The 16,128-nt window shown below is 43.9% G+C and overlaps 1 protein-coding gene across 6 annotated transcripts in view; it reads right to left on the bottom strand.

Annotated features, from left to right (window-relative positions):
- The window catches only part of fli1 (Fli-1 proto-oncogene, ETS transcription factor), a 52,557-nt gene extending 44,416 nt beyond the window's left edge, over positions 1–8,141 (bottom strand). For 3 of the 6 annotated variants that reach the window (XM_083773666.1, XM_083773669.1, XM_083773667.1), the window contains exons 1-2: positions 8,012–8,141; positions 5,300–5,386 (exon numbers count right to left, since the gene is read on the bottom strand). In XM_083773666.1, the coding sequence (XP_083629792.1) occupies positions 5,300–5,338 (39 nt within the window). In that variant the 5' untranslated portion in view covers positions 5,339–5,386; positions 8,012–8,141. Of the gene's footprint in view, positions 1–213; positions 648–785; positions 1,226–5,299; positions 5,387–8,011 lie in introns of those variants that run through there. The other 3 variants (XM_083773671.1, XM_083773668.1, XM_083773670.1) reach the window with 3 other exon arrangements.
- Between the last annotated feature and the right edge of the window lie 7,987 nt (positions 8,142–16,128).

Here is a 16,128-nt window from a genome sequence, read left to right as displayed (position 1 = left end):
GTATGATTGTGAGGGTTTGTGGTTTGAGTGTTGCAAACGAAGCAGGAGTTACCATATCTCTACAATTTCCAAACGACCGTTTTGCTAAGAAGAGTATATGGCATTAGTTGCTATTCAACACTGATTTTCTGAACAGCGGGTTCGTTTCGATTATTATAAAAAACTAGACATCACATATTTATTTTGAATATATATATAGAGAGAGAGACTCACGACATCCCTGGACCCAGCCAGCCGGGCGGCATGCCACACCACTGTTGCGCAGCTCGACACATCGTGAGCGAGTGAGCGAGCTGATCTAACGGTACATATCCGACAATAATGAGTGGTGTTGCTCAATCGCCACAGACCAAATCAAACGAAAGCATATAAACGAACCGTTGTGCCTATAATGTAAAACGTAGACCTGGCTTAGTTATACTTCAGTTTGCGTGTGGCGTATATAGGCTATTGTCTGAGCCAAATAGCCTGAGCTCCGTTATGTGACATTCCAGACGTGCGTAATTGTGCGCTCGGTCCTAAAATCCCAAACGTGACAGATATAGCCCCGAATCCACACGCAGCGGTTTCCTAAGCACAATAGCGGAGTTTGTTGTAAAAGGGGAAAGGGAAACTTTGAAAGAAAGAGGAAAAGAAGAAGGAAATCTGGTTACCGCTCCGACCGAGAGAAAAAGCCGCTCATTGTCGTCAGATTGGAGGTTCCAGCTCACACACAGACTAAAAGGAGGCGCAACTCTGAAAAGCAATCTCTCATAAAACTCCTACACCCCATTCTCCACCCTTACCTTAATAGTTCCGTCCATTTTGCGCAATTTTCAGCGGACCCCAACAATATTCCAAACATGACACGCTCCTGAATTAATTCCAGCCCCCGATATGTCGCGGAGAGAGAAAGAGACAGTTTACCGGATGGTTTTTTTCCCCTCTAAATTTGGGAAGTGAAGTCACTGCCGCTGAGAAGGAAGCTGTGTGTCACTGAAAGGCAAAGCCCTGCCTTCATCGCGGCGGCACCAAAAAAGCAGGATACTGTCCCAAAGAGATAAGCAGGCAAAACAATTGAGTGCTCGCTCCGCCGTGATGTTTTTCCTCGGAAATATTTACAGGATGGCTGACTGCGTTATGCACAGCCATTGCTCTTCTGGCGTGCACGCTGGAGAGTGTTGTTTTGTTGTGTGTCGTTCTCCAAGTAATACCACCACCACAGGCATCGTGGAATGGGCGGGTTGGCTTTTCTTTTCGATAAAATGCCGTTATTTCACCGTAAATTTAATTTGGTTTGGGCTATACCGCTGAGGTTTATTCGTTGCGGGGCATTCCTGGACAGTAATGTGATTCCGTGATGTTTTAGAGTGCGCTTTTGGCTCACGCCTACACAGACTATACTACACCACATCTGGCCATGCCTCCATCCTCCAGTAAACCACTCAGTGCTCTATATATTGCATTGCGTTTTATACCGTGAAAAATAGAAATTAAATAAGTTTCACTTTCACTGGACATGTACATGTGACATGACCTATGTTTTCTATATAGCGCACTAGCTCACTCACTGACTGATAACTTTAAATCAAGGAGAGGAGAGAAATGTGAACTACCTGGCTATATGTGGCTGAGGATTGTTGCAACCTTGTCTTTTATAGCTTTGCAAGCTGCTGGGAAGTTTTCCTGAAACACCATTAATAAAAATCCAAGCATGCGGTGCCCGTCTTCTTGACTTGATGTCTACTGACGGTCTGCTCTGCATGTGTGCGTCTCGGCTGAATGGATGGATGATGGAATGTATATTCTCCAAATGATGGCGCACACATAGGAAACAGAAAGGAGTTGGAACATATAAATAGACTCCATGGGATGGCTATGGGTTATATTGCTTCCATTTGGAAAGAGAAGTGGCTATTTTCACATGGGAAATTCGCCCATTACAGGGGGTGTGTGTGTGTGGAGGCTGATGTTATGTTGTTGTTGTCGTCGTTGTTGTTGTTGTTGTTATATATTAGGCTACTAATAACAATAATGTATTGTTCTATAGGCCTGTTTGGAGCCTATATATATAGCTCAAAGGGCTGTGTCTGACTTGCCACGAAACAAAAATCCCCGTGCATGCAGTCAGTCCCCACCCCCACGAACGGTGGTATTTCCCCCCTTCTTTCCTCTCTACCTTACGAAATTGCCCTCATCAATTCAAGCACAATTTTAGCAGCAGATGCTAGACACAGAGCCAGCTCTGAACGTGACCAGACCAATTGGGTCTCTCTCTCTCTCTCTCTCTCTCTCTCTCTCTCTCTCTCTCTCTCTCTCTCTCTCTAGCTGGCTGGAGGAGCGGCCTCAGACTAGTGACCAAACAGACTGACAGACGTGCCGGCCTGTCTGCTTTCGACTCGGGGGTCTGTTTTTGGGGTAGAAGCCCCCCCTGAGACCACCACATCTGGATCCTGCTAGGGGTCAAGGCTTCTCCTGCCTCAGGCTACAGTTCAGGCTCGCGTAATTAAGGGAGACACCTTGTTTAACTCTTTAGTGGCTGGTTCATTCTGCATATTATATTCTATAGCATGCTCTCTGGTGGTGTTTTCATAGCAGCAGCTCTTGTTTTAGGCCTGCCGCGACTATCGAAGCTGTGGATGTTGACTTAATGACTTGTTAAGGCGTAGGTGAGGTGACGTCTGATGGTCCGTAGACTTACTTGGAGGACTCTTGTAAAAAAAAAAAAAAAAACTATAGGCTATACCCTTCTGCAAAAAAATCCATATCGAGTCGTCCTTTGTGAATATAGCATTATACAGTCTCATCTGCTGCCGAAATAGTCAGGTCCACATGACTCACTGGTCCAACGTCAACGACAACGTTACGTCACAACTTCACCCATCAGTGACAGTGACACTATCACACCCTCAACCTAACAATGTTGTTAGTTAGGTAAATGGAGGAGGGTGTGGTGGGCTGTGGGGGTCCACAGAACTGCCATGACCATAATGAATACAGCGGGTAACAAACATTTTGGAAGGCCAATAAACAGATGCAAGTTGGTTTACACAGTGGAACCACAGAACATCTGGCTTGACACTGACTGCTAGACAGGCAGACATTTCTTCCTCCCCTGCATGGCTAGCTACCACGAGTCAGCCATCCAGTAGCTCGTCCGTCTGTCTGTCTGTCTGTCTGTCTGTCTGTCTGTCTGTCTGTCTGTCTGTCTGTATGTCTGTCTGTCTGTCTGTCTGTCTGTCTGTCTGCATGCCTGCATGTCTAACTGCTAACTGAATATAGGCCTACCTGCATGTTTTGGCCATCATTTTAAACTTATGATTGAAATTATAGGCCTATTAATAATTATTTAGGCAACTGTCGCGATTTTCGAATTCCAGACACGTGTCGCAATTTTTCCAGCGGGAACCCGATAGTCTTAGCCGCCTATATACACTGAATTGTGTGACAGGCTTGTATTATTCTAACCAAATACCACGGTATTGATCGGCCTTGTAGGTTCTTCATTAGACTAGAGTTCTGGTAAAGTCCCTTATTCCTTCTCACAGGCAACACGACAGCCTAAGTCAAAATAGTGAGGGCAAAAAGTGGAGTCTGCTGCACTGCACATAAGCACGAACTGTCTGGCCCCTTGCTTGAGGCCATAATTAATTTGAGATTTATTTTTATTGGAGAGCTCCAGTCTCGCCTGGCCTTAACCAAACAAAACCAAACGCTGGACCGTGGATTCGGCTGAATGAAGCAGAATATTTCTTTAGAATTTGTATTGAGGCCTGGGCCGCATTCTGACCAATATTGTCCCGCGTTTAAAGTGAAAGAGTAGAAGAATTTGCACGCAAAATGCTATACAAGCTGGGATGTGATGATGGCCAGACAATTTGAATATTTGGCTGCAAAAAAATGACAGATTGGCAAATTTTCACAAAGACGCATTTCTGTGGAAAAAAAAGATCCAACATTGAGACTGAAAGCATGAGCTATATAAAAGACCGCCTTGTGCATTGACTATTAGGCCTGTCCTCTTATTTGGGGAGCAGAAAGACTCATTTCAAAGCATATTTTCTCCTAAAACATTCCTTTCCATTGAACTCTCTCAAAACAAATCAGGAATTGTTCATAAACCAAGTCTGTGGCCCACTGAAACTCAAGTCCCCGCAGTGGCACAAACGCTGTGCGACTGTATGAAAAGACTCCTTATGCAAAGGGGGCAATAAGTCTTCAAAACATAACAAATCGCCCTTGGAAAAATACGTAGATTATGATTTTATTATGAATGGCTCGCTGTAGCACAATGGCTCATTTTCTTGAAGAAAGTCCTCTTGACTTCAGGTGATCACAATTTGTGTATAAGCAGCCCCCCCCCCCCCACACACACACACACACACACTATATACTGTACACACATTGGAAGAAAATGAAGGAGCTGAATTAGTAGGCTATCTATTATATTCCTAAGTGTTCATTTAACTCTGAGAAAAATATATGATCCTTTCATGGGACAGTGTAGGTCATATAGGATATACTGAGGCTTCCTGCCAATATCAACAGACTTGGAAGTTGGAACTTTATTTATTCGTATAATCGTATATGGGCTGCTAACCTACAGCATGCATCTTCATAATCCATCTTCTTCTGACAAAAGGCCTCAAAGAACGGGCAGAGCATGTGCATGTATGCATGCATGAATGATGAATTCTATACCCCAAACGATTCTATGCAATAATGCAACGGTACTTATAACGTGAAAAACAGATGTCCGCTATTTGCCGTGTTTACATTCCAAAGACTGAAAAAAGAAAAAAGATTGCAATAATAACAAAAAAACAAAAAAATCCTCCGCGATGTAAAATATGATAATGAGCTCTGACAACTCTGGGCAGAGTGCAGAGAAATCCACTGATCTTGACACCCTGCTAGAGTAACATTTCAACAAGTTGATTGCAGTCGATGCAAACAAACATTTTAAACATGACACATAAGCCATATAGGCTAGCCAACAATGAGTAAAAAACATTTATCTTAAAGCATATAAACGGTTAGGAAGGAGGCCCACTGTTATATAAAACATTTAGGACATTATAGCAAAAATAAAATCACACCCGTATTACCCTCATTTTTTATCCTCAATATGTACTTTGCTCTGCAGTCAAATTGAGCCAATCAAATCATATGGGGTGATCAGCCAATCAAATCATCGCTAAAATGCACACAAACACACCGGCTTGGCATAATAAAGGGAGGCCCTCAAAAAACCAAGCAGTTAAGATGAGAGGACGTTGCACGTTCCCTCCAACGTTACCTGGTGGAAGAGGTGTCTTACCTTGACGTAAGACGACGTGTCAGGGACAGTCTGAAACATGTTCACGTGACAGCCAGGCCCGAGCGTGTACACTGCGTTCAGTGGGCCCTATATGGAGGGGGGGGGGGGGGGGGGGGGGGATTAATATGAATTGTATATTATAAACCAATCTTCTTCTAAACTTATAGGATGAATTCTGACTTAATGCAAAGCATATATTATATAGCCTGTATTATATATAAAACAAAAGTATATAGCTAATAGCCAATAATAATCGTTGTATTAGGCCTAATAGCAAATTAAAGAAATAGCTTATACAAAACAAAAGTGTCCCTAACTTCTTGCAGTTGTCTGATGTATATTATTGGCCTCAGTATGTTATACTCACCTAAAAATATGACCACAGATTTCCGCCCACTCTAAAGGCCAATATAAGGCCTTCCGGGATACCTACTATTTTAGCCAGATGTTTTCGTCCTCGAGTTTTACTGTGTGAGGTGAAAACTCTACATGCCTATGATTTCCTTTTAATGCTTTTTAAATAATATAACTTGTATTATGTATTTATATGCCTTTTAGGAAATATAGGCATGTGTTCTCTTGGGGGGGGGGGGGGGGGTATATCATTTATTATTACATTTTCGAGACAACGTATTGACAATCTGCCCCGTCCTGCATGAATAGCCATAATTGTTTATTGCATGCCTAAAAATAAATCGAAATATTAAGTTTCAGATATTGCAGTCTTGTCTAGCCTTTTCTGCATGGACGATCCCCGAGACTATAGTCAAAACATGAACAGAATGTAACTCTATAGCATATAGCAGCAAAATATAGCCGTATAGGCCTAGAAAGGCTTTAGCTACAATGGGCTCCATACAGGAGGAGAGGAGTGCTTCGTGGTTTTATGAATAGCGTTCCATACAGAACCACTTCCACCAAAATAAAAAGAAAGGTCACATTAAGGTTCACGCGTCACTGTAAGGTGCAGACCACACTACCACAGTAGGCCTAGCACACTCTGCCAATAGGCTAAGCTTGAATCATTCGAATTTCGAGAGAATAGATATGGTATATGGTATTTTAGCCTGGTATTTTTCTAGAAAGGATATTGCTTTTGTCTCTGTTACACGTTAATAATATATTTGTATATGAACATTACACCATTATATTGTTGAATTACTTTGACTTGCCCAAAACAGGCAGGACTCACAGCGCAGCAGCAGAGTGAGCTCAGTTCCATCCATCCAACCCAACCCCCATCCCGTTTTCCCCTGCCTTAAAGCTTACCACATATTGAAGCACTTTTCGCTTTAATAAGTGCAGCTTACAAAGTCTAGGGTGAAAGGGCAGTAAGGGGACGGTGTCTTTAGCCCTTCCTTCGGTACGCAATTATCAAGAAGGCAGTAACAAAACATTCCTACTAGCTAGAAAATTGCATAGGCTATATATGGTTAATAATAGCAAACGAACACACAGGAGAAACCCTCAGTTAATTTAACTCATGGAGTAAAAATGGACCCAAGTGGACCTATAAGCAGTCTTTTATTGCACTGCACTCCCCCTGTACAAAGTGCAATATGCTATTCTTTCTAAAGGTTTTAAGCATGGCCATGCAGAACTTATGTCTTCTGCTTCCTGATAAAGAAACGCGGGCACCCGCATCAATTTAGAAAGTTATGCATAGTATGATGGGGAATGATCAACTGGTAAAGTATAGACTATACAGAAGTGTATAACCTAATATAGTCCAATAAGGCTATAACATCCACAAACAATATAGCCTACAAAATTACAAACCAAAATACAAAACGATTGATGCACATGATCAGCTGTTTAATTGGACCACAGTTCCATTTTTATAGTGCAATTTCATGTTTCGCTGAAGTGTTCCCTGCATGCCTCCGCAATCCGCATGCACCTCGCCCCCCAATCATGCATGATAAATGATCCAGCGAGGATTATGAACATGGGCACGATTTATAATTGTGGCGTGGGGAGACCGCACTGTTTTCGTCTTTTTCGGCTCCTGCTGCAGGCAAACGTTGCATGGGCTCCTCGCCTCATAAAGTTCCCCAAATGCATCCAATTTCTAAACGGTAAAAGAGCATAGAATTCCGCATCTGCAGCCAATTAGGGCGGCCAGCGGCTCAGGAGAGCAGGAGAGAGGACTGGTTGAATAAGTGCATGGACCTTCCTCCGAGACAGCCCGTGGGCTGGGAGCCTCTAGTGTTACATTTTAAGCATCTTACCTTGCACGAGAGAAGCGCGCTGTTATCCATCATAAATGTGAGAGTGGACTGATTTCAACTATAATCTATGCGGGGTGTTTTCGTTTCTTTTCTTTTCTTATATATTTCGACCTGCATGCCCTATAAAGTAGCAGCAACTGGGGGGAGCGGGCAGTGAAGACGAAATAAATGGACATTTATACAAAAAACGCGACGTTAAAACAATGAGGTAAATATTTTAAAAAGCCCATTTACAATAAACCAACGTAATGACACGGCGATAATAGCCTATATTATTTAATTATTGTAAAGGCTGCATGATGTCAGTTTATAGCGTTTCGATATCGTCATGGCACTGAACCAGCCCTTTTATGAGGGGGTGAAACGCTTCCACGGACAAAAACAAGAGATGATTTATTATCTTTCAAGCATGCACATCAACACCGACATTTTGGCTCTAAGGACGCGAGCCCAAACCCAAACGTTATTTTTGCTCACTCACCTGTCGTTGTTGTTATGTCAGTCGCGTTCTTTCGATTTAATTATTCCGCAATTTAAAACAATTAAGCCCCGCGTCTAAACTAAGTCGTTACCTAAGATGACAGTAAGTTATTTGGAAAGGGCTGTAAAGGAGCGCCGGGTGTATGAATGGCGAGGTTAGCTAAGATGAGAAAAGCCACCAGCCACAACCAATGAGGTGCGAGAGCAAACCTCCCCTTGCCCGGAGTGTGAGAGGGAGCCTGAATTAGGAGTCCATTGAACCGTGAAATAAGAGGAAAAACGACACAGGCTATAAAGGGCATCATAAATCAACTAAAAAGGTTGTGTTTTTTGGACATTAAAAAAAAATGTTTTCAATTAAATGGTTTAGGATAAGGCTTAATTATAGCAGTATAGCACTATATGGCCATATGGCACCTGCTAATCCAGAATGATGGTTCGTTAATAATCAAATTATTATAGGAATTTGTGGGACTACTGATGTGATCTATGGATTTGATGACATCAAAATAACGAACAATTAATGCTATAGAATGAAATGCCAACAAGACTTGGAAGAAAGGTAAACCTTCAAACCATTATTAGTTTGATCAAACTACTAAAAAGGCAAATGAGCATGTGCATGGGTCTTTGAGACAAATATTCGGAATATCTATTCCCGACTCCCGACGACTTGTGAATTAGTTTTGGCAACACCGAGGCTTATCAATATGTGGCAAATAATAATAGAGTAATGACGGGTCGGGTCCCCTGGGAGTCTGCTATACAGAAACACACGGGATCTGCGCTTCGTGGCCCCGTGACAGAGACACGCGTCTCCAGTGGCTTTGTCTTTTCCTGTTCTGTTGACCCCACTCAGTTCACTAACTTCATTTCCTTCACACAGTGCCCTCATCTTCCACCCAGGAGTCCCTCAAAGGATGTGGGCTAATTCACGGAGAGGAAAGTTGCTCATCCGTGACATTTTATTGCCTCATCATCAAGGTTGCTATTTCACGCAGAGCAACCGTATGAAATAGAGAAGCAGCCCGTGACGTTTTGTATGAGATCAATGTGAAGATTTGACTCATTTTTTATGTGGTTTGTCTTTTTGTGCTCGGGCCTGTTACACCTAAGTACGCCATAAGGGGCCTATAAAACCTGCGACTATATTAGGCCTAGACGCCTATAGGCCTATAGGCTATTATCCACACATCAGGCGCAAACCGTTATAGTCAAATTGTGGGGCTTTCATAATTTGCTAGACGTTCTGTTTGTTACGCCACATCCTAATGCAATGATTAAGAACAACAACATTCATGATGGTGTTCCCAACGCGAAACAATGGACGGAAATCCTAACATCCGTTTTCTGAAAAATGGCATTCATGCGCCTGCTGTGTTGCCTTCCTCAGGATACTGTACACGAAGGTTTCTAACACGTTTGAACACCAACCAACTGTTCCTTTTTTTCTTTTTTTCCTGCAGTCCAGTAATGTGTTATATTAATATAGAATAGTTCCCAGGTAAGTTTATAGCATTGTGTTGGTCGTGATGTGGTGCCCATTTAAGCCTTAATAAGAGAGAGAGAGAGAGAGAGAGAGAGAGAGAGAGAGAGAGGGAGAATATATAACCCAACATTCCAGACTCGATGACGCATGCATCCAGTGCCTCCATGGGTAGCCCCATGGGTAGGTTTGGTAGCCCCCGGCCCGGTGTGCATGGCTCTCAAACCTCGTCAGAGGACCACCAAATGTCTATATGTATTTGGCTATGCAGTCTCAGACAACCATCTGCAAATATTTTGTACCAGGGACACAATAAGATTTGTTTTGAAAATAACAGATCTACAAGCTCACAAGGCATCACATTTGGGATGTGTTGTAAGCTTGTAGATTGTGTATTTTCAAATAGGGGCTGATGACAAAAGCCGATGTATGGGGTTAAGTGGTTAAACTGATCTTGATGCAATATTAACTCATTTTACTGCCAGGAATCCTCTCGAGAAGGACCCGCACGGTCCGGTGGCACGCAGACGGTAGCCTGTCGCCTCACTATAAAAGGTCCTGGGTTCGATTCCCTCTGAGACGCTGGGGGTGTGTTCTCTCTCAGTGCGCATAACCTATATATGGGTGGGGTTGGCAAAAGGGACTTTCAGTGTCTGTGTGGAGTTTGCATGTTCTCCCTGTGTCATGTAGGTAACCTGCGGACATCCTACCTTCTTTCTGTGTGTATAGGTAACCTCACAAAAACATACAGTAAGTATCCTTGTCTCTAAACTACCTCCCCCTGGCCAGCCGGTGTGCCTGATGGAGGGGAAAGGAACTGGTTGAAATAACATGTTCCTTCCACGCGCTACATCCAACCGGGGAAACTCCCCCTCAGGTGAAAAGAAGCGGCTTGGACTCCTCATGCGCTGAAAGAAGCATGAGCCATGAGGTCAGTCCATTGCTCTCCCCAGGTTGGCAGAGTTCTCTTTATTGTCAACGGCGTTTTTAAAACAAACATTGAACTAAAAACAAACAATCACATTTTATTTTCTACATGGTAACTGAAAGTTTTGGTTATCGAGCCTTCATCTGTGTTTTCATTTGACATTTCATTCATTCTTGAAACATGTTTAAAACGGCACTGAACGCACAGTGTTGGCAACTTCACCAAAAATGTCATTCAACAGACTCCACCCTGTCTACTGTTTGGTAGCGTTCAGAAATCTACCTGTTTCAACACTTACTGCTCCATCCAACATCTTTTTTATTGTTTCAGGCCATTCCATTTTGTGGTTGTATCAACATTACTGCTGGCATGAATGCTATACCTTCCCTATGGAGTATCCACCTTGGTAAATGGAATGGTGCATTTATATAGAGCTTTTATCCAAAGCGCTTTACATAGATTGTGCATTACATTCACACACACACACACACACACACATCACACACACACACACACACACACACACACACACACACACACACACACACACACACACACACACACACACACACACACACACACACACACACACACACACACACACACACACACACACACATACACACATTTCGATTTATTTATTTGAATCCACAAATTACAATTAATTAAAGGAAACAAATATAACGGGGTTGTATGGCACCTCCTTCTCCACACAGACAAACTGCCTATAACAGACGAAACAGAACAGTATTTGGCAAGTTGTTTGGCTTTGCTTTTTGTCATGCCAGCTATTCGTAGGCCACTCATGGTCAGTTTATGCACATGGCCCAGGCTTCCGAATATCAGTATGGCAAATCTACAGCGATACCCCAAGTTTGTTATACTTCCAAGTAATGGTTGATACTTAGAATATTTATCTTGGAATGCCTGGTCCATGTACAAATCAAAGACACAGCCCACCTCCAGAATCAGGACCTCCTTGTGTCTGGTGTCAACAAAGACAACATCAGGTCACACACACACACACACACACACACACACACACACACACACACACACACACACACACACACACACACACACACACACACACACACACATGCATACACCAATGGCGGAGGAAACCATGCAAGGTACCAACCTGCACATCGGGAGCAATTAGGGGTTCAGAGTCTTGCTCAAGGACACTTTGACACTCTGGGGGAGCTACCCCTGAGCCACTGCCACCCTTTCCTTCCTTAAATACTTACTGTATTAGCGTCCATGTGTATTAAGATTGTTGAACTGTATATGAATATTCATCACATGTGTTTTTGTTATTTGCTGCAAAGAGAAAACTTCTGAGGTTCAAGGTCCAATGGTGACTTTATTATGCCTTTAGGCAAATTCTGCTGGCCAAGAGCAATAAAAGTCAGGAAATACAAATATTATGGGGGATTCACACACACACACACACACACACACACACACACACACACACACACACACACACACACACACACACACACACACACACACACACACACACAACAGCGTGTATAGATTCATATGTTTTGAGATTCATTCACTTTAAACATGGTATTTTGGTAAGCCTTGCCATCAATAGTTTACCATAAACACTCCAGCGCCAGCCTCTTCCCACTGCTGGTGTGTTAACATTTCAGAGCTGCCCACCCTCTCTCGGGATTTCACCCCTTAAAAATGCTTGTATTTGAACATACAGACATCTGTGATTACATCGCCTGGCGCAAATGAAGCCCCTCACTCTGAACTGTAATGAGTTATTTATTTAGTCAAAGGGGCTACCGAGAGAGAGATGATCTGGAGATGGAGATGGAGATGGATTCCATTCCAGCCCCCCCCCCCCCCCCCCCCCCCCCTTCTGCTGCTCCTTGGGGACAGAGAAAATGGGACCATGGCACCATGGAGGAAGGCAGGGCAAAGAATATGAAATGTCTTCACGCTATAGCTCCAGGCCAGTCAAAGCCAGACACAAGGACAGTATGAAGACAGAGATCCAGGAGAGTGGAAAAATCCACATGAATTTATATACTTTGTGTTTGTTTTGTTTTGTTGGTTTGCACGGAGGAAGACAACAGGGAGATTGTTGGTTTGCACGGAGGAAGACAACAGGGAGATTGATGAGGAGACAGTGAATAAGACACAGGAGCTGCTCTCAAAAAGGTCCAAAGTTTTGGTTCAGAGTATGTATGACTTATTCAGATTCACGAAACTCTTTTATAGAATATCTTCACCCCAAAACTGAGGCCTGCTCCACATGTTGTAGAATGCTGACACTGACAGTATAATATTGTCACCCGTTTGACCAACATTTGCAGATCTCTAATAGTTTTCCTCAATACGGTATATGATCAGTACCAATTTACCTCAACAACAAGGGATTTGGAAATCCACAGAAGTGGATCTGTATTTAGATTCAGATTCAACAAAATAAATGTCAACCCCAACCCTATGCAGTGATACTTATGTATAAAGAGCATAAAGGCAACTACAATAACATCCTGAATTTGAGGAATATGATGGAGCTGCTCTCTTGGTTTGTATGTGTGCATGTGCATGTTTGTGCGTTCGTGTGTGATTGTGTTGGGGGAGAAGATACAGCAGAGTTACAGAAGTGTAACTAGTGTTACAGAATAAGGCGCTGACTGCTGAGCCACCCATTTCAATTTACCAAAACACTGCAACAACATTGTGCCTTACAACACACACCAGCTATTATGATTCACTGCATATCTTATAAACTCCACAACTGGCCCTCCAACAAAAGTGGCCCACACAGAGTGTAGACAGCAGCCCGCTCGCGTGCGTCGTAATAATTAGCAGGGGGGAAGTATTAAATTAAAGCAAGGCAGTCTTTTTTTTATGAGGCAACTGTTTATGAAGGTAATAGCATCCCTATAAATTAACGACCTCCCGATGCCTCCCGATGTGTTGCCACTCATCAGGTTCAGTAGTCTGATATGTCCACTACATGACCTCAGTCATTTAGTCTCTGGTATTCTGGCCCTAGAGGGAACTCAGGCGGGAGCTTGGGAGAAGGGAGAGTCTATGTTTGCGGAGCGACATGTGGTGTCGAGACAAAATGCTTGCTCCCATTACACACAATATCTTCTGGTATGCACTTAATCAAAAGCACTGTGCGTACGCGCGTGTGTGTGCGTGTGTGCGTGTGTGTGCGTGTGTGTGTGTGTGCGCGTGTGTGTGTGCGCGTGTGTGTGTGTGTGTGTGTGTGTGTGTGTGTGTGTGTGTGTGTGTGTGTGTGTGTGTGTGTGTGTGTGTGTGTGTGTGTGTGTGTGTGTGTGTGTGCGTGCGTGCGTGCGTGCGTGCGTGCGTGCGTGCGTGTGTGTGTGCGCGCGCGCGCGCGTGATGTACAGCACAGGCCTACATGTGCCTGTCTGTGCATTCTGTGTGCATCTGCACACGTGTCCCTAAAAATACTTTTCACGATGCCACAAAATACCTTCAACGCTGCTCTTTTTAGGCAGGCATCTAAATTGATTCACAACCACCACCAACTCTCACTGCGAGAGCTCTACACGGTGGGACATAGCACTTATCCCGATGCGTGCTTGGGGACACACCCTGCCACGATAGTCCATGACCATGACCATGCCATGGGAACCAAGGTGCTCACCTTACACATTAAATCAATCTTAACAGCCCATGGAGGATTCATCCCTGCGTGAGCAGCATGGGATGAAATAAAGCCCCCGAAATTGACTACTCCTGCGGAAAAAAAATTGAAAAAAAAAGAGAAAGGCACAGAGAGCAAGAGCAGGAGGAAAGCACTGCCATTTAGAAGGCCTAAATCATCCCCCTGCACCGTAAATCCACTGACCGCTCATCATTCAGCAGCATTTTAAAAAGCCCTTAAAGAAAAACACTGGCTGAAATGAATCTGCTGTCACCTCTCATTTGGGTCTGGCCTGCCGGCTCAATAAGAAAAGTGTTGTTCCCTGGAAGGGGCTGCTGAGCCCTGGGCTGAGCTCTCAGGTTTTGGGTTTACCCCTGTCCCGCATTCTCAAGGCTTTTTACTTTGAGGCCAGAGTCTCCATCTATCCCTCTCTCCTCTCCCTCCTTCCCATCCCCCCACTTGCCCCCCCCCCCCCCCCAGACATGTCTGACAGGCTGAACTCGATGTGGGCTGCTCACCAGACTACAAAAATCATTCATCTGTGCCTTCAGACGGTCAAATCTGGAACTAATAAAGGGACCTTGCCTATTGATCCTATTCACAGGCATGTCGTTGCGAGATCCAACCACTAGAGGGCTCTCTGGTCCAAGCTAGTGGTGGCTCTTTGAGGTTTGTGGTACCCCTTCGGAACAAATTGGCACCCCAATCGGAGGCAGTATACCCTCTCATTAGCGTAGTTGCTATTGATGAATTGTGAAAAGCTCAACTGATGCAGGCATTGCAGGGTGACAGTATACAGCCTATAAATGAATGATCTATTCTATTCCTAATCCGTGATCACACAACTATCTAACTTTCCCCATATATCTTTTACTATGGGTATGGATATTACATACTGGTTTCAGAGACTCGATCAGAAGACACCTTAAAAACCTCAAACCCTTACCCTGGTGTTCCAATTTGGGCAATGGGCATGTTATTATAGGTGAAATGAAATAGAACACCTACAAGCAGTTCTGAGGTTGTAGATTGGCTATATTTTTCCAAAAACATTTTTGAATAATTTTGAGGATAGTCACTTCCAATTCCAATTCACTGGGGCCCCCTGTGCTCTGGAACGATAAGGTGTTTGTTTCCTACTTTGACTCACACACTGTTTGAAGTTCAGCTGGATTGCAGATCTTGAGTGCTTTAATGAAGCAAAGGACAACAATGGCAGAAGAAAGCCCATCCCCTCACCCTCCTCGCCCCCCTCACCCTCTGCCCGCCTTGGGGCACAAACAAACGTGTGAAACAGGAAACATGTGCTGTATAGATGAACTGATGCCGACCCAAGGCACGCAGACGAAATGACTGGGCATTGTGTGTCGTAACCCCCCCACCCACCGGACCCCTACAAAAAATATATGTGAAAAAAAAAAACACAATCTGGAGTAAAGTAGCTAGAATGAAAATGGCCACAAGAGCAACAACAAGAAACCTCCTCACAAGGAGAGACTGAGAGAGCGAGAGAGAGAGAGAGACACTGAGAGACTGAGAGACTGAGAGAGAGCAGTAGAAAGAGCCACAGTCACTTTTAGGGTTGTATTTATGTGAGGGTAAGGGCACTACCCCAAACGCCTGGGCAAAACCACAGCATTCCACACTAGGTCTTAAAGAGACAGGGCGACACTGTCATCATGGGTATTTGGGGAGTAAAGTGTTAACATATGTTGAGTCGTGCGTTTGCGAGGAGCATGAGCCAGGTTCTAACTAGAGCAGTGGTTCTCAAAGTGGGGTCCGGGGACCCCCAGGGGTCCTTGAGGGAGTTCCAGGGGGTCCCCGCAGCTAAATGATATAGTTAGGAACCAAATGGACCTTTATGGGCCTGTAACTCTGAGAGTGTACAAATGTTTCCATCTGTACACTCTCAGAGTTACATTAACGTTTATTTTACAGTATAAATTAGGGTCGCAGAGATAGAAATACCATTAAATGGGGGTCCGTATAGCCTAATGCATGGGGGGGGGCCTTGAAATGAAAATGGTTGAGAATCACTAGAGCCGTAAA

The sequence above is a fragment of the Protomyctophum parallelum genome (assembly GCF_964188405.1).
Source record: "Protomyctophum parallelum genome assembly, chromosome: 9".
NCBI classification, from domain to species: Eukaryota; Metazoa; Chordata; class Actinopteri; order Myctophiformes; family Myctophidae; genus Protomyctophum; species Protomyctophum parallelum.
The sequence above is the reverse complement of the archived record's forward strand: the minus strand, read 5'-3'. Positions and strand labels throughout refer to the sequence as shown.